The sequence below is a fragment of the Mobula birostris genome, chromosome 4 (assembly GCF_030028105.1).
Source record: "Mobula birostris isolate sMobBir1 chromosome 4, sMobBir1.hap1, whole genome shotgun sequence".
Classification (NCBI taxonomy): Eukaryota; Metazoa; Chordata; class Chondrichthyes; order Myliobatiformes; family Myliobatidae; genus Mobula; species Mobula birostris.
The window spans coordinates 55,187,061-55,208,687 of NC_092373.1; the positions used below are offsets into that span (position 1 = coordinate 55,187,061).

Genomic DNA, 21,627 nt, shown 5'->3' on the forward strand with positions numbered 1-21,627 from the left:
AAAGGAATGATTATAGTGGAGGGATTGTCTATTGAGTCATACGAGTGCAAGTCAGAAACAGGAAGGGAGCAATTCGCTCTATTGTGAATATTCTGTGGACACCCCTCCACACAGCAAGCGAGAGACAGGGGAACAGATCAGTAGGCAGATTTTGGAAAGGTGCAAAAGAAACAGGTTTGGTGTCATGCTCAACTTCAACTTCCCTAATATTGATTGGAACCTCCTCAGTGCGAAAGGTTTGAATGGGGCAGAATTTGTCAGGTGAGTTTATGAACAATAGGTAGACAGGCTGACTCGAGGAGAGGCCATATTGGATCTAGTACTAGGCAATGAACCTGGTCAGGTGACAGATCTCATGATGGGCGAGCAGCTCGGAGACGGTGATCACAAATCCCTGATCTTTAGCTTAGCCTTGGACAAGGATAAGAGCAGAAGGTATGAAAAAGTATATAATTGCGTGAGGGCAGATTGTGATGTTATTAGCCAGGAACTTAGCAGCATAAGTTGGGAAGAGATATACTCAGTTGAAATGCACAAAAGAAATGTGGAGGTTGTTCAGGGAGCACTTGCTGGGGATTCTGGATAGGTTCGTCCCATTGCGACAGGGGAAGGCTGCTACAGTGCAGGAACCATGATTGACAAGACATGTGGAACACTTAGTCATGAGGAAGAAAGAAATTTACTTGTTTAGGAAGTAAGGATCAGACAGGGCTCTGGAGAGTTATAAAATAGCCAAGAAAGACATTAAGAAGGGATTTAGGAGAGTTAGGAAACATGGGAAGGCCTTAGCAAATAGGATTAAGGAAAACCTCAAGATGATCTACAGGTATTTGAAGATTAGGAGGATGACTAGAGTGAGGGTTGGACCGATCATGGATAAAAGAGGAAATGTGTATGGAGACAGGAGGTAGGGGAGGCCATTAATGAATAATTTGCTTCAGTATTCATCAGTGAGAGGGACCATGATGAATCTGAGGACATTGTAGAACATGTCAATATACTGGGACATATTTACAAAAAAGATGTGCTGGAGCTTTTGAAAACATTAGGACAGTTAAGTCCCCAGGCCAGACTGGAGACATTCCAGGTTAATATGGGAAGTGAGGGGAAAGATTGCTGCACCGTTGGCGATGATCTTTGCTTCATCGCTAGCCACAGAAGTATCAGAAGTTTGGAGGGTGGAAATGTTATTCCTTTGTTTAAGAAAGATTATAGGGATAAATCTGGAAATTATTGACCAGTGAATTTATGTCAGTGTTGGAGAGGATTCTTAGAGACAGGTTTTATGAGCATTTGGAGAAGTAGAGTCTGATTTGGGATTGTCAGCATGGCATTGTGAGGGGCAGCTCAGGCCTCATGAGCCTGATTAAATTCGTCGACGAAGTGAAAAAAAAACAAATTGATGAAAGTAGAACAGTGGATGTGGTGTATATGGATTTTAGTAAAGTGTTTGACAAGGTTCCACATGGCGAGCTCATACAGAAAGACAGGAGGCATGGGATCCAGGGAAACCCGGCTGCTTGGATTCAGGATTGGCTTGCCTACGGAAGACAAATGGTGGTAGTAGACTGACCTTGAGGTCAGTGACCAGCTGTCCTCTGGAGGGAACTGTTCTGGTACCTCTGTTCTTTGTAATGTTTGTACATGACTTGCATGAAGAAGTGGAAGGGGGGGGTTGGTAGGTTTGCAGATGACATGAAGACTAGTGGTGTGGTGGATAGTATAGAAGGTTGTTGTGGGACATTGATAGGATGCAGATCTGGGCTGAGAAGCGGCAGATGGTGTTCAATCCAGAAAAGAGTGAAGTGATTCACTTTCTAACATTTAATTTGAAGACAGAGTACAGGGTTAATGACAGGATTCTTAATAGTGTGCAGGAACAGAGGAATCTGGGGTCCACTTCGATAAATCCCTCAAAGTTTATATGGTAGTTAAGAAGAAGTATAGTGAGTTGGCCTTCATTATTTGGGGGATTTAGTTTAAGAGCTGTGTGGTAATGCTGCAGCTCTAAAAAAAAAACTCTGGGTAGACCACAGTTGGAGCTTTGTGTTGAGTTCTGGTCACCTCATTATAGGAAAACTATGGAAGCTTTAGAGATGGTGGGAGGAGATTGACCAAAATATTGCCTGAATTAGAGAGCATTGTCTTATGAGGATAGGTTAAACAAGCTAGGGCTAGGGCTTTTTACTTTGCAGTAAAGGAAGTTGAGATGTGACTTGATAGAGGCGTATGAGATGATAGGCAGCATTGATGGAGTGGACAGTTAGCGTCCCAGGGTGTAAATGGTTAATAGGAGAGGGCATAATTTTAAGGCAATTGGAGGAAAGTATTGGGGAATGTCAGAGATAGCTTTCTTCCACAGGGAGTTGTGGGTGCATAGAAAGTGTTAGGGGTTGTGGTCAAGGCAGATTCATTAGGGGTATTTAAGAAACCCTTAGATAGTCACATGGATGAAGGAAAGATGGAGGGCTACATGGGAGGGAAGGTTTAGATTGGAGTAGGTTAAAAGACTGGCACAACATCATGGCCAAATTATCCGTAATATACGGAACTGTTCTATGTTCTATATGAAACCATCAACTTACCTCTGCCTACTTGTCCCTTTAATTTTAGAGTCGCCCCTGATTTAGATGGATAAGACTCCTGCCAGAAACAGGTTATAGGAGACAAAGGATAACACCTGGATGTAGTGAAAGCAGCAATATACTCTGAACTTCCCTACGCAGCATATCATCACCACTGACAGTCAGCAGATTCACAAAGAACAAAGTTACCAAGACTCTGTCTGTGGCAAGTAGAAAGCAAATGATAAACCATTTTACATTGTCCTCTCCAATCTTTCTTTTGTACCTGGCCACAATGGCACTGGTGGAAGAGGTGGTGGTGTTTGCGGAGACAAAGCCCCATCCCCTCCTGAAGACCACCCTCCATTGTGCTAAGTAGATTGTTTCAGAACAGACGTGGCACTTAAGATTATCAGCAACTGGAGAAAACGTACACCACGATGAACTAACCTCATAGGTTGCAGAAGGGCATACTGGGAAAGGCACCAGATTCACCCTGTTGACATCTAATTATTAGCTGAAGTTGCAAATGGAAAATTGGAAAAGGCAGGAGTAGGCCATTCAGCCTCTAAAGCCTTCTCCACAACTCAATGAGATCACAGCTGAGTTTTAGCTTCAATGCCACATTCTGCATTCATTATCCCCTGACTCCCTGAAGACCCTCCCCCCCCAAAAAAACCTGCAAACTTCTTTCCTGAGTATATTCAATGACAGCTTCCTCTGCACTACCGAGTATAGCAGTGGTCCCTAACCTCCGGGCCGCGAAGCACGCAGGGGTGCAGCGGGAGCTGGAGCGCACCCAGCACATCTTTAAGAAAAAAGCTGAAATGAACAAGCTAATCAATTAGGTGCCGCCCGGCATTTAAATGTCGGCCCAGATCAGAGGCGATTGCCGATTGTGTAGAGCAAGTTAAATAGGCAATCCCCTCTGATCTGTGCTGACATATACATGCCGGGTGGCACCTAATTAATTAGCTTGTTTATTTTGGCTTTTCTTTTAAAGATGTGCTGGGTGTATTCCATCTACCGCTGCACCGCTGCACCCCTGCATGCTTCGCGGCCCGGTATTGGTCCACGGCCCAGAGGTTGGGAACCACTGATGTAGAGAGTTCCTCAGAGTTGCTACATTCTGGGTGAAAAAAATTCTTTTGTGATCCTGTATGACCCCTCATTTTGAGTCTGTAACTCCTGGTTCCAGATATATAGTTAAGGCTAAGCAGCATCTCTGATGCTACCTTTTCAAGCTCTAAGAATTTTGCATATTTCAATGACTATGTATATACATGGTAAGCAGCAAAAAGATTATGTAATAGACAGAGTGAAGTAATCTCACAACTGATAAATCAGATTAGACTCTGCAATTCCATCACAGCAGGCTAGGAATGATTGTGGGCAATTTTAGTAGCTTGTGGGAGGAGGAGGGGCCAAGAAAATCCTCATTCCCAATTATGGTAAAGCTTAGCATGTGATGGCAACAAACAAGATTTAACACGCTGATAAAATAAAGTGACAAATGTTTTAAGTGAATAGGCATGATGATGGGGTGGAATCGGAATTGCAATCTTCACAAAAGCAGCATTTAGTCAATTCAATTCATGCCATGAAAAGCTGAAAGAACACTAGAAAATAGAAAGAAATTTCTACTTGCTTCCATTTTAAATTACTAATACCTTTTCTCATAATTGTATGCAACAAAGTCTCTATAGATTATATCTTGCTGTAGTACTTCATATTTGTAGTCCAGAACAAGTCAAGCCTTTAGCAAAGCTGTGAGAATACAATTACAACACTGATAGCTATTTAACAATGGAAAACTGCCCAAGTGTGTCCTGTTCACAGAAAAAAACGAACAAATCAAATCTGGGTAGCAACCAACCAATCACTGATCAACAAAATGATAGAATTCAAGTCTACCAATGCCCAGCCTGCTTTTCACAACACTTAGATCCAGAACTGGTCCAAACATGAACCAGATTGGTCCAAATATGAATTACAGAGCTGAGGTGAGAGGACAGCCCTTGATATCAAGGCAGCATTTGACTGAAAACTCCACCGTGGACGGTCTCAAGCCCGGCTGCGGAAGGAGGAGGGTTGGGCAAGGGGCCAGCATCTCCATCCCATAAAAATCCAGAGCTACAGAAACGCCAAAGACCTCATCCCTGGTAGAGGAAGAATACACAAGAAGATGGGCTACACTTGGGAAGAATTGAAAGACTGGCCCAGGACAGGGGACTCTGGAGAGCTGCTGTTGGCTGTCCATGCTCCATCAGGGGTGATGGGCAGAAGAAGATGTATTCGACTGACTTTATCTGTGTCCTGCTAGCAATGCTCTGATACCCATACACAAGAACATCTTCAAGGAAAATTATAAACATAAGAGATTCTGCAGATGCTGGAAATCCTGAGCAATACACACAAAATGTTGGATCAGGCAGCATCCCTGGAAATGAATAAAAGTCAATGTTTTGAGCCGAGACTCTTCTTCAGGACTGGAAAGGGAGAGGGAAGATGTCAGAATAAAAAAGTGGGGAGAGGGGATGGAAGACTAGCTAGAATGTGATAGGTGAAGCCAGGCAGGTGGGAGAAGAAGGAATCTGATAGGGCAGCGGTCCCCAACCACCGGGTGGCGGACCAGTACCGGACCACAAAGCATGTGCTACCGGGCCGCGAGGAAACAATATGATTTGGTAATATGAGTCAGCTGCACCTTTCCACATTCTCTGTTATGCACTGTTGAGCCATTACGCACGCGAGGTCATGACCCGCACGTCATCCATGTCAGCACGGGAAGAAGATTAACTCCTCGGGCTTGCAAATGACGGTGTTCTGAAACGTATGTTTGACATAACATCTCTGCCGGCATTCTGGATCAAAGTCAAGGCTGAATATCCTGAGATAGCCAGGAAAGCACTGAAAACGTTGCTTCCATTTCCAACATATCTCTGCAATGAATGCGACGAAAACTAAATTGCGGAATAGACTGGACATAAGGAACCCCTTCGAGTATCGCTGTCTCCCATCACTCCTCGATAGGACCGTCTTGTTGCAAGGAAAACAAGCCCAGGGCTCCCACTGATTCAGCGATATTGGTGTGTTGCAATGATTTTATATGTTCATACGAGGAAAATATGTGCTGTGTGTTTAATATCCAAACGTTACTTAAAATGTTATGTTGCTATTGACTTATAAGTGACTTGTATAACCATATAACAATTACAGCATGGAAACAGGCGATCTCTGCCCTTCTAGACCGTGCCCAACGCTTACTCTCACCTAGTCCCACTGACCTGACTCAGCCCATAAACCTCCATTCCTTTCCTGTCTATATACCTATCCAATTTTTCTTTAAATGATAATATCGAACCTGTTTCTGCCACTTCTACTGGAAACGCGTTCAACACTTACTTCAAGCTCCCCTGTCCTCCCCTGATAATTGACTTATCACTATATTCATGCGAGGAAAATATGCACTGTGTGTTTAATATTAAATTCGTTAGATAAACCCTTTTAGAAACGAAATTGAGTGTATTAGCCACTTATCACCTATATTCCAGTCGTGATTAACACCCTACCCCGAACAGAATCGCCAAAAACGATTTGCAGAAAAAAAATCAGCAGATACACGCATGCGCACTGGTGCCTGCACAAGGCTTCATGGTTAATGTAGTCTTTCTCGGGGTAAACACAACGTATTTGACTGTACTCTTGTCCGTTGGCAACCCTACCCGCGCCCCCCCCCCCCCCCCGGGTCGGCCGGTCCGCAAGAATATTGTCAATATTAAACCAGTCTGCAGTGCAAATAAGGGGTTGGGGACCCCTGTGATAGGGGAGCAGAGTGGACCATGAGAGAAAGAAAAGGAGGAGAATTTGTGAACCAAAGAGGAAAGAATGGAGTCGAGGTGTTTAGACGCGAGTTCAGTGGAGCAGGAGCAGGCAGAGCCAATGGGCATACCCCGACATTCAGGTTTGTGGATCTTGGGTAGGAGATAGAAACGAGCAATCCAGATTAAGGGAAATATGAGTATAGGTGCAGTGGATTTCTCCAGAGTTGATGAGGTTAGTGGGGTCAGAAACAATTTTCTCTTGGCCCAGAATGGGGTCCTTTTCAAGCGGTAAGTAAGAGCAGGAGTCTGAGAGTTGCCGCCTGGCCTCAGCAAGATAGTGGTCAGTACGCCACACTACAACAGCACCTCCTTTGTCTGCAGGTTTGAGGTAAGGTTGGGATTGGTGTGGAGAGAGCGCAGGATAGGGCAGGTAAGGTCAGTGCATTCAGAGGGGGTGAGGTTTCAGGAGGAGAATGGAGTGCCGAAAAAGTTCTGTGGCTGCTGGTAATCGAGTGACATACAAAATGCCGGAGGAACTCAGCAGTTCAGGCAGCATCTATGGAGCTAAATGAACAGTCAATGTTTCAGGCCGAGACCTTTCATCAGGACTGGAAAGGAAGGGGGGAAGAAGCCAGAATACGAAGATGGGGGAGGGGAAGGTGTACCTTTGCTCCACCCACAACAAGCAGGATTTCCCGGTGGCCAACCACTTTAATTCCAGTCCCCATTCCTACTCCGACATGTTGATCATATCCTCTTCTACTGCCATGATGAGGCCACTCTCAGGTTGGAGGAGCAACACCTCACACTCTGTCCGGGTAGCCCCCAGCTTGATGGTATGAACATCGATATCTCTAACCTCTGGTACTTTCTTCCCCATCCATTCCCTACTCTGGCTCCTCTCTTACCTCTTTCTCTTCTCACCTACCTATCTCCTCTCCTTCCCCCACAGTCCACTCCTCTCTCCTTCTTCAGCCCTTTGCCTTTTCCGGCTATCACCTCCCAGCTTCTTACTTTATCCCCCCTCCCAAGCCCACCTAGCTTCACCTATCACCTTTTAGCATGTACTCCTTCCCCTTCCCACACCACCTTAATCTGGCTCCTTCCCCTGTCCTCTTCAGTCCTGATGAAACACTAACTGATGCTGAGTTCCTCTAGCTTTTTGTAAGTGTTTGTCAAGGAAAATTATTTTTATGAAGGGTAATATTATTGTTTCACACACTCTGGGCGATTTCTTGGGTTAACTCATATTTAACAGCTGAATTACAGCGAACAGTTTGAAACAGGGATCTGCTTGCACTGATGATTTACCCTTGGCCCCAGGAATGCATTGAGATTGTCATTGTTTACCTTTTAAAGCAGAACTTGCTTGCAGTGGAAAATACTAAAACAAAATGTAATGAGAGATTTGGAAGCAGGATTGTTCTACAGTGAAGTATTTCAGTAATAACTGACAATAGCTTTTAGGAGTTATTGTTCGAATGAAAGCAAAACTAATCCTGCTAATGACTTTGGATTTATATTAAAATCAGAATAGCTAATCATCTTTAAGCAAAACACTGTCAAACTTGATGTTATCTTACTTTCTATAACAATACTTGATGACAATTATAATACAATATGAACATACTCCATCATGGGAAAAAAGATTAAATTCTGGCATGTTATTTCTGCAAGTATGCTTCAAATTCTTTTCAGTAAACAGCTATTCAGAGTTCAAATGCAAGTACATCAATATTATGGTTAAAATGTGTGAGACCCTCATTTAAATGCACTTCAGTAGGTTTTGTGTTGGTATTGGGTTCACTGTCCACAAAGCCCGGAATGCAGAAGAAGACTTTAAGCTCTATCCAATATTGGTAACTACTGGACTATAGGGAGGTATAATGTATCCACCTACTCTTCAACGATTAGCTTACTTCACGTCTAGACTCCGCTGTGAAGTCTAGCCGCCAATATCCACTGCTTAAGTGGTGATTCCCAGCACACAAAGTAGTTTAAACACATTTTATTTTTAATGATACACATTTAAATTCAGACAAATAGTTCTGAACACACATTTAACACACAGTGGATTTCTGCTGAGGAATGAATTCTATTTCTTCTGTCTGTCACCCTGTATTTCTGTCATTCGCCTTGTCATTCCCATTGCTTTGTAGTTGACATAACTTGCATGTGATGTTCCTCAGATATCTTTGTTGGGACAAAGTAATTCACACAGATGGTCTAAAAGCTTCTGGAGACAGAGATCCCAGGACCTAGTTTAATGCTGTGAGGGCTGACTCTGAGTACACAAATGTCACAACTATTGATTGATCATATCTGTGACCATGTTTGTTTTGCTTTTAGCTAATGCAGACAAGAAGTCTCAATGTCACTTTGCTTTGCAAACCACATCACTTAACAGCCAGACATCCCCAAACCCCATACCCACACCGTGTGCCAGCAGGCAGTGCTCCATAACAATGCTGTTTGCAAAGCTGTGTTTTTAACTTCAAACTGATTGCTGCTTGCAAGTTGTTTATGAAAAGGAGCTGAGCAAGGAATATTTGTTAGAAATTTAATTTTGTCACAAACAATTCTGATCCTTTGGAAAGTCATTCTACTAAACGAGAAAGCTGAGGTTAGCAAAAACCCCTCTTGGGTCCTGAAAACTGAATATCCATCACAGTTTAGTATCTACTCTTAAGTTTTACACTGCATCTCAGTACATGTGGCAATAATAAACCTATTTCCAATTTCCAATTTTCTCAATTGTTGAAATATGAATAGCCCCTTTAATTTGCAGGACCATATATTCCAAACAGAAGGGGAATTTCAGCTCTACCAGTCTGGACCAACTATTTAACATGTGATGCCTTCAGTCCCATTCCCCCTTCTAACCCACTGCCAATCTTTTCCTTCAAGTACTTATCCTCTTCCTTTTTAAAAGTTATTTTGGATTCTTGTTTTGGTGAGTCATGCCAGATGAACAAACCTCTGCATAAAATCTCAGTTTTCCTTTGTTCTTTAGTTGAGCTCTGGTTACTAACTCATTGACCAGACCTACTTGTTTATTCTTAAACTGGGATGAATTGGGCCATAATGCATACCATGGGAACAATTTAGTGTGCAGATGGTGCATTTTTTTTGTTTGAGACTAATCCTCCTCCTGCTTAGACCATAATAAACCACCAGCACAGTAGAGTAATAGAAATTAATGCACCAAATCAAAGAAAATTTCCTCATTTAATTTTAAGCTAAATGTCAATGCTTTTGTCCAATAACTAGCTACATATATTTGTACATTTCCAACAGTCAGTATCTAATAACCAATATCATTGTACTTTATGCTATTGCAACTTCTAATCATAGCTTTTTTTAAAATACACACAGTGGTCACTTTATTAGGTATACTTGATAATCAGCCAATCATACGGCAGGAACTCAATGCATAAAAGCACACAGACATGGTCAAGAGGTTCAGTTGTTGTTCAGACCAAACATCAGAATGGGGAAGAAATGTGATCTAAGTGACTTTGACCATGGAATGATTGTTGGTGCCAGTCTGGGAATATTTCAGAAACTGCTGATCTCCTGGGATTTTTATGCACAAGTCTCTAGAGTTTACAGAGAATGGTGCAAACCTGTCCCCACAAAAAAAAACAAACAATAAACATCCAGTAAGTCCCAGTTTTCGTTGAAGTGGCCTTGATAATGAGAGAGGTCAGAGGAGAATGGCCAGACTGGTTCAAGCTGACAGGAAGGCAACAGTAACTCAAATAACCACACATTACAACAGTCATGTGCAGAAGAAATCTCTGAATGCACAACATGTTGAACTTTGAAGTGGATGGCAGAAGACCATGAACACATACTCAGCAGCCACTTTATTAGATACAGGAGGTACCTAATAAAGTGGCCACTGAGTGTACATCAGCAAACAGTAACACTGAATTGAAGCCTTTGAAGAAATTGTTTCCTTAAAACTCTTGCCGTTATTTAAATGGAGACATTGACCATTAACAAAACAGGAATTTCATAATACATGTTACTATATAATATAATTTAAAAATTTCTCTGTAATGATTCTTAATGTTTTGAATATGCCATCTTAATTTGATTGAAGTATAACACAAAATACATTTTAAAATCTGAATTTAATTAGTCTTATTACAATTGCGGTCTTAAGTTCTATTTTGAGGAGTTCATGGTGAATAGCATTTTGTTTGGCAAGGTCACTTGCTTTCAATCACTGTAAATCCTATTCTGTTTCCTAAATCCTTGCTATAGTTCAATTTTCTTCCTTGCTCCCAATACCCAAGACCTTCATCTTGTCAAATAGCTACCCATGAGTGATCTTTCCAAGTCCACATAAAACACACATTGTAAAGCAGCATAACTATGCGCAACTAAACTTGACCCCATAAAAATGAAAGGGGAGAGTGATGAGCTAGCATCCACTGATTTGAATGCAGACAGCACACCAACCTCCCGTTGTTTTCTCTAAGTTTAGCATCCAGTCGGCACCAACAATGGTGTTTAATACTTGGACTATAGCCAGCTCACAAACTATATTATTACTGAGCATCAGTTAAAATTTAAACCTGCACTACAGTTTGTAGCGTGTGCTGACAGATGATCCAAATGTGAATTTAACCTGGAGAACTGAAGATTGAGTGAGGGACCAAGTCTCATTGTGTTCTATTATTGCAGAGGTGCAGCTACCGTGAAACAGGAAAGACGTCCTACATTTGCAGAGAGTCAGAGGTCCTTGAGATACATGAATACAAAGAATGGAAGAAGCTGTCTAAAGTCAATACTAGGAATCAAAGCATGGATCTGGATAGTGTGTTGTTTGGGTGAGGCTATTAGGATAAAGTACACTGGGGCTAAGCAGAAATAGAACAGGCATGTTTAGTAGTGGTGGATGATTCTTTTCTAAGGTCTCAGCTAGTGGCAAAACTTAAACCATTGAATATGACTACTTTAATACAAAATCCCGTTTATCAGAGCACACATTTCATTTATCCCACATTTTCTTCTGGATTACAAGCTGTATTGTGTAAATGTGCAGCTTTTGTTTTTTTTCTTGCACAAACTAAAACACAGCCATTTATCCCTTTCTCCATTCAGGTAAGCAAGCAGTGCATCCTGGCAAGATAACACAAGAAGATTTTGTGATGATGAAGATACTATTACTTGTATTTGTCTGCAAACACCATGAAATGACCCCATCAGAGAAGATCCCTGTCTGATATTCTTGTTTACTTTCTGCATGTTTAATTCTGTATGACCTTAATTGCTTTGTAGAGAATCCTTCAAAACAGCAAAAGTCATTGGCCCCATTCCCCGCCATTTTTTTGTCAACTCCTGCAACTTGGAATAACAATAGAAAGTACCAAACATTTATGGTATATTCTGGATATTGGTACAACTCTTCAACAACCAGCAGCAGCCCATTGCCTTGTATGATCTATTTTAAAGCTTGATAGTTAATCAGATGTGCAATATTAAGAGAAATGTAGCTTGAGTATTGAGCTCTGATAAAGCAGAGCTACATCCTAACAGCAGTGCATGCTTCAAGATGTTATAATCTGACTGCTCTCTATGTTTCTGGTGATCTATCACCATCTAACTTTGCTAATTAAAGCACCCAATGTGATACTCTTTATAAATTTGTGTACATTATAAGCAGCATTTTGAATATTTGTTCTGAAGGGAATCAAGGTGTATGTGGTCAGATTAGGAAGGTGACATTGATGTTAGCCATAATCTAACTGAATGATTGAGTAACCAAATGATCATTTTCTAATGCTCTTTTCTCTGAAAGCACACATTGTACTAAGAGTTCCAATTTCTCACTGATATTAACAGGATAAGTCTACACTAACTCCTGTACAAGAGCGATGTTCTTACCTGTTGCTTTGTCAGGATTATTGCACATAAAGCACCGCCACATTCCTACTTCCTCACTATAGCCGAACAGATCAAAAAATCTCACTTCCGCAAGGTGCATCTGCAGACTGTCCAAATCCTATTCAGATAACATTAGACGTTATAATGTTTCTTCTTCTATCTAGAAAGATATTGTACTAGTTTTGGATATTTATTCTTGTACTTTCCAGTAAACTATTCAAAGTTTCATCGTGACCTAGAGACATAGTTACAATCATATCAACAACTCCTATTCATACAGCAACCTTCATGATCCCAGCTCATCTCAAAAAGCTTAATGGACAATGATTTTTTTTAATAAATGGTGACAGATGCAATACCGCAACATGGCCACTGATTTTTATATCAGTTGTATATGATCTGTTCATCAATTAGCATATTGCTCAACATCAATGTGAAATTACTAGATAACTTCAATGTGAATTCGGGAGGAGAAGATGGCGGCGCGTCTGCGTGTGCGCAGCCCTCTGGTGAAAAATGATATTGTATCTGTTAAATAGGAGCCGTGGACAATTCTGATTTGATGGAGAGTGGACGTGAAAGCACAGAGGAATATCCAGAGAAATTTCGGAAATGCCTGTTCGCTGCTGTCGTTACTGTGTGGTCGGGAATCTTTCGGAGGGTAGGCCTCAAAATCCCCGGCCTTGCCTGCTTTTGGCAACCGAGATTGAGGTCGAATCGTTTGGACAGAGATGGCGCTCAGTACTTGGTGTCGGACAGCTGATCAGAGTTCGAAGTTTTCGGATGACTCAGAGTCGGATTGTGGTTGGCATGGCAGGGATTGTTTTTCTTCCTTCTCCCGTCTGCGTGAGATGTGGGACATTTGTGAAACTTTGAACTTTACTGTGCTCATGGACTTCATCAAGTTATGGTATTGTTGCACTGTTGTAACCATATGTTATAATTATGTGGTTTTTGTCTGTTTTTTTCAGTCTTGGTCTGTCCTGTGTTTTGTGATATCACACCGGAGGAAATAATGTATCATTTCTTAATGCATGCATTACTAAATGACAATAAAAGAGGACTATGTGTCTTCATAATCATAATAATCATAACTTCATTCAGTGATGGTTGAGGGAAAAATATTAATCAGGTACTATGGAGAAGAACTTAGCCCTTCGTGAATTAGACTAGAATTTTTTTGCGTCCACCTGAGGGAATATCAGAAGTGAAAGCAGAATTCCTCAGAAAAGCACTAGGTTGCCACCTAGATTCTGTGCATTTGCCTTTTCTGAATTATGTCTCTGGAGTCCATAACAAAAAGTAAAAGGATTATAAATGCAGCTGCTGAAAATGAGAAATAAAAGTGGAAAAGGTTGGAAAAACTCAGCAGGTCAGGCAACATCAGACAGAAAAAAGTTTCTGTCATGAAGAAGGATTTCAGCCCGAAAGATCAACTACACTTCATTCCATAGATGCTGCCTGACCTGCTGAGTTCCTCCAGCATTTTGTGTGCGATACTCTGGGTTTCTTGTGTTTAGAAGCAACGTTATGCGTTAAGTCGATCAGATTTTATCAGAGACTTTTGATTCAGATTGTAGAGCTCTGGTTGTGTGCCATCATATTCTGCAATAATAAGTATTATAACAAACTTGCAAAGGAGCACTTAAGCACAACATATTAAAATATGGATATATTTAATTTTTCACCAGTCATGTTTTAATACTGGTGCATCAGACTCTACTACAAAAAGATGCTGCATTCAACACTGGATGCTATCGTTCTGGAACGTACCGACGTGTTTTTTTGTAGAATAGGATCACTCACCTTCATGCAAAATCAGAATCAGATTTATTATCACTGCCATACGTCATGAAATTTGTTATTTAGTGGTACAGTGCAAGACATAAAATATAAGTTCTAAGACAGATATATGTGTGTGTGTGTGTGTATGTATATTTGTGTGTGTGTATGTGTCTGTGTGTGTGTCTGTGTGTGCGTGTTGTGTGTATATGTGTGTCTGTGTGCGTGTGCATGTGTGTGTGTATGTGTGTGTGTATGCGTGTGTGTGTGTGTGTGTGTGTGTGTGTGTGTGTGTGTGTGTGAGTTGTGTGTGGGTATATGTGTGTGTGTATGTCTGTGTGTGTATATGTGTGCGTATGTGTGTCTGTGTGCGTGTGTGTTTGTGTATTTGTGTGTGTGTCTGTGTGTGTTTATGTGTGTATGTGTGTGCGTGTATCTGTGTGTGTGTGTGTGTGTGTGTGTGTGTCTGTGTGTGTATGTGTGTGTGTATGTGTGTGTGTCGTGTGTGTGTGTCTGTGTGTGTGTGTAGATGTTGTATATGGCTGTGTGTGGGTGTATGTGTGTGTGTATATGTCTGTGTGTGTATGTGTGTGTCTGTATGTATGTGTGTGTGTTGTGTGTGTATGTGTGTGTGTGTGTGTGTGTAGGTGTGTCTGCGCATGCGTGTGTGTGTGTATGTATCTGTGTGTGTGTGTATATGTATGTGTATCTGTGTGTGTGTGTGTGTGTGTGTGCGTATTTGCATGCGTGTGTGTGTGCGTGTGTGCATGTATGTGTTTATGTGTGTGTGTGTGTGTGTGTGTGTGTGTGTGTGTGTGTGTGTGTTAAATAAAGAGTGCAAATTGGGAGCAAAAATACTTTTCATGGGTTCATTAGCGGTTCAGAAATCTGATGGTGGAGAAGTTGCTCCTAAATTGTTGAGTGTGTGTCTTCATGCTCATTTATCTTTCCACTGATGGTAGTAATGAGAAGAGGGTATGTTCTGAGTGTGAGACTTGTTATTGTATTCAAAGTTATATTTGAACAGAAAATTGCCATTGACAGCAATGAACTGGGGTTCCATCAGCTGAGCAGTGCGTACAACATGTCGGAGGAACTTTACAGATCAGACAGCATCGATAGAGGGAAACTAACAGTCAATTCTGCTCTCTGCCCACTTCCTTTCCAGTTCTGATGAAGAGACTTGGCCTGAAATGTTAACTGTTCAGTTCCTTTCATAGGTTTTGCCTGATCTGCTGAGATCCCCCAGTACCTTGTGTGTGTTGCTCCAGGTTTCCTGCATCCGCAGCATCTCTTGTGTTTCCATCACTTGAGACCCAGTAATTCATGGATGGCTTTGTGGCACGTATGGGATGTAGAGTGGAGACCTGGATCCTGCATGGTCCATCCGTGGTGCCACGGTGAGTGTGGGTGGAAGATCAGACTGAGCAGAATACTTTTGAATAATCTGAATATTTTTATATTTGATATAATTCTAGTTGTTTCTAGAGCTCTTGTTCACACTACTGTTGACCATCAGATAAGCTAAACTAGGGGTGGCGAAGGCTATTGGTATCATGGCAGAAGTTCTGTTTCTTTACTGTATTTAAATTGGACTTATCTTGGGAAATAATTTTATTTGGCACTTAATAAAGATGACAACCTTTTAATACTGGGAGGCCCTGCTGATTTGCAATTAATTTGAACCCGAATAACAGTAATAACTGTGTACCAAGATAAGCAGGTTATGCAATAGGCAACATGGTCACAGTTTGTTTTTCATGCAAAAAAGCAAAGGGTTAGATGAGTTTCTATGGGTGTCATAGGCCTGACATCAGACACTCCCAAAAATGTATCAACCAAATCAGGATAACTACTGTTAGAATGGCATTCGTAAGATTGCCCATTTAGTTAAAGTGATTACAATTCAATTGTGGCATCTCATGATATTATTGTTGGTAGTCAATCACCAATAGGCACAATGTGCAGAGTTTAAAGGGCTGTTTGCAGGTTCGGTCTCCACCATGTATCCAGACTGCCACACACCTGCTTGTGAGTTTCACGTTGGAGGATCATGAGCGAAAGCAAGATCTGCGCAAGGGTGGGAAGTATTGAAAGGAGTAAGTTTTGTTGAATGCGATTTTTCAATAGGAAGTTAGGTTTACGGGGCATGGCTATTGTAAGAGCAGCCATAGTATGAGTAGATAGTGCTAGGTGCAGTCAATTAGATGGGTTGAAATGTGCTTACTTTAATGTAAGAAGTATAAGGAACAAGGGTGATGAAGTTAAGAGCATGGATCAGTACTTGGAATTACAATGTTGTGACCATTACAGCAACTTGGCTGTCACAAGGGCGAGAATGGCTGCTGGATGTTCTGAAGTTTAGATGTCTCGAAGGGAACGGTGGGGAGTGGGAAGGTAAGAGGTGGGGGAGTGGCATTGCTGATCAGGGATAGTATCACAGTCGCACAAGGGAGGATGTTGTGGAGGAATTGTCTACTGAGTCAGTGTGGGTGGCAGCTAGCAACAGAAAGTGAGTAATCACTCTACTGGCAGTATTTTATTGCCTCCCCCCAATGGCAACAGGGTCGTAAGATTAGCAGGCAGAGTTTGGAAAATTACAAAAATAGCAGTTGTTGTCATGGATAACTTTCACTTCCCTAATACTTATTGGCACCTCTTTGGTGCAAAAGGTTTAAATGCAGCAGCATTTGTAAGGTGTGGATTCCTGACACGATAAGTAGGCAAGCCGACTGGAGGAGAGACCATACTGGATCTAGTACTAGAGAATGAATCTCGTCTTGTGACAACTCTCAATGGGCGAGCATTTTGGGAACAATGACCACAACTATTTGACCTTTAGTATAGCCTTGGAGAACGATAGGAGCAGACAATATGATAAAGTATTTAACTGGAGGGGGAAATAATTATGAAGCTATTAGGCAGGAGCAGATGTTCTCTGGGAAGGGTACAATGGAAATGTGGAGGCTGTTTAGCAAGCACTTGCTGGGCATTCTGGTTGGTTTTGTCCCACGGAGGCAGAGAAAGGATGGTAGGGTGAAGGAACTATGGTTGACAAGTGATGTGTGAACCATGGCAGTCAAGAGAAAGAAAGAAGCATAATTAAGGTTTAAGAAGCAAAGGATCAAACAGGGCTTTTGAGAATGAGTACATAGTCAGAAAGGAGATTAAGAATAAACATGAGAAGACCTTGGCAAGTAGAATTAGGGAAAACCCCTAATCATTCTACTAGTATATGTGAAATACAAGATGACTAGAGTGAGGGTAGGTCTGATTAGGGATAAAAGAGGGAGCTTTTCTGGAGGAGGTCCTTAATGAATACTTTGCTTCAGTATTCACTATAAGAGGGACCTTGATGAATATGAGGTCAGCATAGAACAGGCTAATGTTCTGAAATATGTCATAGTAGAGAAAGAAGGTGTGGAAAGTTCTGAGAAATATTAGGTAAGTCCATTGGGTCGGACTGGGAATATCTCAGGTTACTATGGGAAGTAAGGAAAGAGATTGCTGTGTGGTTGCAATAATCTTTATGTTCTCACTGGGTATAGTAGCATTCCATAAAATTGGAGGGTGGCAAATATTATTCCTTTGTTCATGAAAGCAACAGGGATAATCCTGGGAATTATAGACCAGTTAGTCTTACATCAGTGGGTGGGAAAATTATTGCACAGGATTCTTAGAGACAGGATTTATGAGTACACTTAGTCTGATTAGAGATAGTCAGCATGGCTCTGTGAGGAGCAGGTCATGCCTCGTCAGCCTGATTGACTTTTTCAAGGAAGTGACAAAGCAAAGTGAAGTGGTGTATAAGTGCCCTATGGTAGACTCACTCAGAAAGTCAGGAGGAATGTGATCTAGGAAAAACTGGCTGCGTGAATTCAGAATTAATTTGCCCACGAAAGCAGAAGGTGGAAGTAGCTGGGGTGTATTCTGCCTGGTGGCCTTTAATTTTTGTTGTTCCACAGGGATCTGTTCTGGGACTGCTGTCATTCAGTGTTACAGAGGTGGGCTGAGAAGAGGCAGATGGAATCAAATTTAGATAAATGTGAAGTGAAAGACTTTGAAAGGTTTAACTTGATGGCAGAGTACAAGGTTAACGGCACGATTCTTAGCAGTGCGGAGGAACAGAGGGATCTCGGGATTGAACCCCATAGATCCCTCAAAGTTGCCACGCAAGTTCATAGCATGAGTCAGAATGTGTATGGTGTATTGGTCTTCATTAATTGGAGGATCAAGGTAATGTTGCAGGTCTGTAAAACACTGGTCAGACCACACTTAGCATATTGTGTCCGGTTTTGGTCACCTCATTATAGGAATGATGTGGAAACTTTAGACAGTATGCAAAGGCGATTTAATATGGTGCTGCCTGGATTAGAAATCATGTCCTATGCGGATAGGTAGAGAGGAAGCTTTATAGAGAGATAAGATGATAAGATGTAATGATAGAGTGGACAGCTAGTGCCCTTTTCTGAAGGTGGCATTGGCCAATATGAGAGGCCAGTAGGACTTTTACAGAGAGTGGTAAGTACATGGAATACACTGTGTAAAAGCATGTACATTAGGGATATTTAATAGACTCTTGGATAGACACATGGATAACATGAAAAAAATGTGTGAGGAAAGGGTTAAGTTGATCTTGGAGTAGGTTAAGATGTAGGCAAAACATTGTGGTCCGAAGGGCTTGTATATGCTGTACTGTTCTATGATCTGTCTCTGCCAAAATTGTTTCTCTGGAAGTACAGAATGGTAATCTATGCGTGGAACCAAAAGTGATGGGGACATCTTAAGTGGAATTTTTTGTATCTGTATTTACTCAGGAGATGGACACAGAGTCTATAGAAGTGAAGCAAAGCATCAGCGAGGTCATGGACCCTAAAAACATCCCAGAAGAGGAGGTGTTTACTGTCTTGAGGCAAATCAGAGTAGACAAATCCTCAGGACCTGACAATGTGTTCCCTCAGACCCTGTGGGAGGCAGCTGAAAAAATTGCAGGGGCCGTAACAGAGATATTTAAACATTCTTAGTGACAAGTGAGATACCAGTGATTTGGAGCATAGCTCATGTTGCTCGGCTGATTAAGAACGGCTCTAAGAATAACCCAGGAAATAATAGGCTAGTGAGCTTGACATCAGTAGTGGGAAAGTTATTGGAAGGTACACTAAGAGACTGGCTATGAGTATTTGGATAGACGGGTTGATTAGGGATAGTCAACATGGAAGATCATGTCTAACCAATCTTATAGAGTTTTTCGAGGATGTTACCAGGAAAGTTGATGAAATGAATGTTGTCTACATGGACTTTAGCAAGACATTTAACAAGGTCCCGCATAGGAGGTTAGTTAAGAAGGTTCAGTCACTTGGCATTCAGGATGAGGTAGAAATTTGGATTAGAGTTTGGCTTTGAGAGAGAAGACAGAGAGTGGTAGTAGATAGTTGCCTCTCTGACTGTGACTAGTGGAGTGCGGCAGGGATTGGTGCTGGGTTCATTGTTGTTTGTCATCTACATTAATGTTCTGGTTAACTGGTTCAGCAAATTTGCAGATGATACCGAGATAGTGGACGTAGTAGATAGCGAGGAAGACTATTAAAGCTTGCCGCAGGATCTGGACCAGCTGCAGTCTTGATGAAGGGTCTCGGCTCACAACGTTGACAGTTTACTCTTTTCCATAGATGCTCTCTAGCCTGCTGAGTTCCTCTAGCATTTTGTATGTGTTGCTTGGATTTCCAGTGTCAGCAGATTTTCTCTTGTTTGAGATGGAATTTAATGCAGACAAGTGTGAGGTGTTGCACTTAGAGAGTACCAGCCAGGGTAGGTCTTACACAGTGAGCGGGTAGGGCACTGAGGAGTGTGGTAGAACAAAGAGATGTGGGAATACAGGTCCATAATTCATTGGAAGTAGCGTCACACATTGATAGGGTTGTTTAGAAAGCTCTTGGCACATTGGCTTTCAAAGATTATAGCACTGCGTAGAGGAGTTAGGAGGTCATGTTGACATTGTATGAAACATTGGTAAGGACTAATTTGGAGTATTATGCACAGTTTTGGTCACCTACCTACAGGAAAGATATAAATATGATTGAAAGAGGACAAAGAAAATTTATAAGGATGTCGTTGGGACTGAATGATCTGAGTGATAAGGAAAGATTGAATAGTTTAGGACTTTATTCTCCAAAACGTATTAGTTTCAGTGGAGAGTTGACAGAGGTATACAAAATTATGAGGGGTATAGATAGGGTAAATGCAAGCAGGCTTTTTCAACTAAGGTTTGGTGAGATTACAACTAGAGGTCATGGGTTAAGGCTGAAAGGTGAAATGTTTAAGGGGAATATAAGGGGAAACTTCTTCACTCAGAGTGGTGAGAGGTTTGAATAAGCTGCCAGTGCAAGTGGTGTAAGTAATTTCAATTTCAATGGTCAAGTGAAGTTACGATAGGTATATGGATGGGAGGGGTATGGAGGTCTATGTTCCTGGTGCAGCTTGATGGGACTAGGTAGTTTAATTGGTTAGGCAAGGACTGGATGGGCCAAATAGCCTGTTTCTGTGCTGTAGTTTTCTATGACTCATTGATCTGTGGATAGAGCCACCTTGGTCCATCATGTTGTCCTCTGGCAGCTTGTTAGCTAACTCTTGGTTAAGAAATTTCAAAAAATTATCCACATTGGTTCTAATGCTTCTACTTAGTAATATCTTTCCATATGAATTGTTCTGTTCTTACTCCAGTGTGCTCCTTTTATCTGATGGTGCCACTCAGTCTGCTGTTCCAGTTGTTTTTGGCACATAAAAACTATAATAACTATTTATTTGTTCTCCTGTTTGCAGGTGAATGCATTTTCTGAAAAATCACCTTGAATATCTGATTAATGCTGATGTTTTGGGCTTGTTATATCTTCCATCAAAATATTTGATCCTATCTGAGGAGCTTTAGGGATTCAGTATAGAGGATGGGTATACTCTGAAAAACTGTTAGTTATCTCTGAAAGCAACTTGTACTTACAAATATAACGTCGGTGATTTAAATTATTTTTGTATAATGGATTGTTCAAAATTTTATGCATGCCTATGTATGTATGCCATGAAAAAATTCAACTGTTTGGTTATTCAGAATTAGAATTTCTCTTTCCTGCACTGGGAATCCTGCTGGTATTTGATATTAAGGAACTGGCTGATAAAGCACCCTAGAGATAATATTGATGTAATCCAATAATAACCCTTCACTGATTCATCTGGAATTGTTTTAGTCTCTGGCGTAAATTCAAGAACAATATTGGGAAAGTACATTACAAAGTCAATAGAGACCTGAAATTATCTTCTACTTAAAAATGGTTATTTGTCTATAAAAACATTTTTGAGTAAGAATGACATTTTTTTTAAAATAAAAGGTACCAACATCTTACTTTCTAAGTTGTATAGAATGATCATTGTTTATTTTGATAAGTACTACCGAAGAAATTGCTTTTTAATTCAAGTAATTATTACTTATGCACATTTTTTTAAAAAAAACAATGAGAATTCAGAATCAATAAAAAACCTCTTTAATCAGTTCAGTCAATATTATTTAA

At 41.2% G+C, this 21,627-nt stretch overlaps 1 protein-coding gene across 8 annotated transcripts in view; it reads right to left on the bottom strand.

Annotated features, from left to right (window-relative positions):
• veph1 (ventricular zone expressed PH domain-containing 1) overlaps positions 1-21,627 on the bottom strand; it is a 264,566-nt gene that overhangs the window by 15,414 nt on the left and 227,525 nt on the right. For 7 of the 8 annotated variants that reach the window (XM_072255372.1, XM_072255375.1, XM_072255378.1 and 4 more), the window contains one exon: positions 12,287-12,404. The exons of the other annotated variant lie outside the window; for it this stretch is intronic. In XM_072255372.1, the coding sequence (XP_072111473.1) occupies positions 12,287-12,404 (118 nt within the window). The remainder of the gene's footprint in view (positions 1-12,286; positions 12,405-21,627) is intronic. 8 annotated transcript variants of the gene reach the window in all.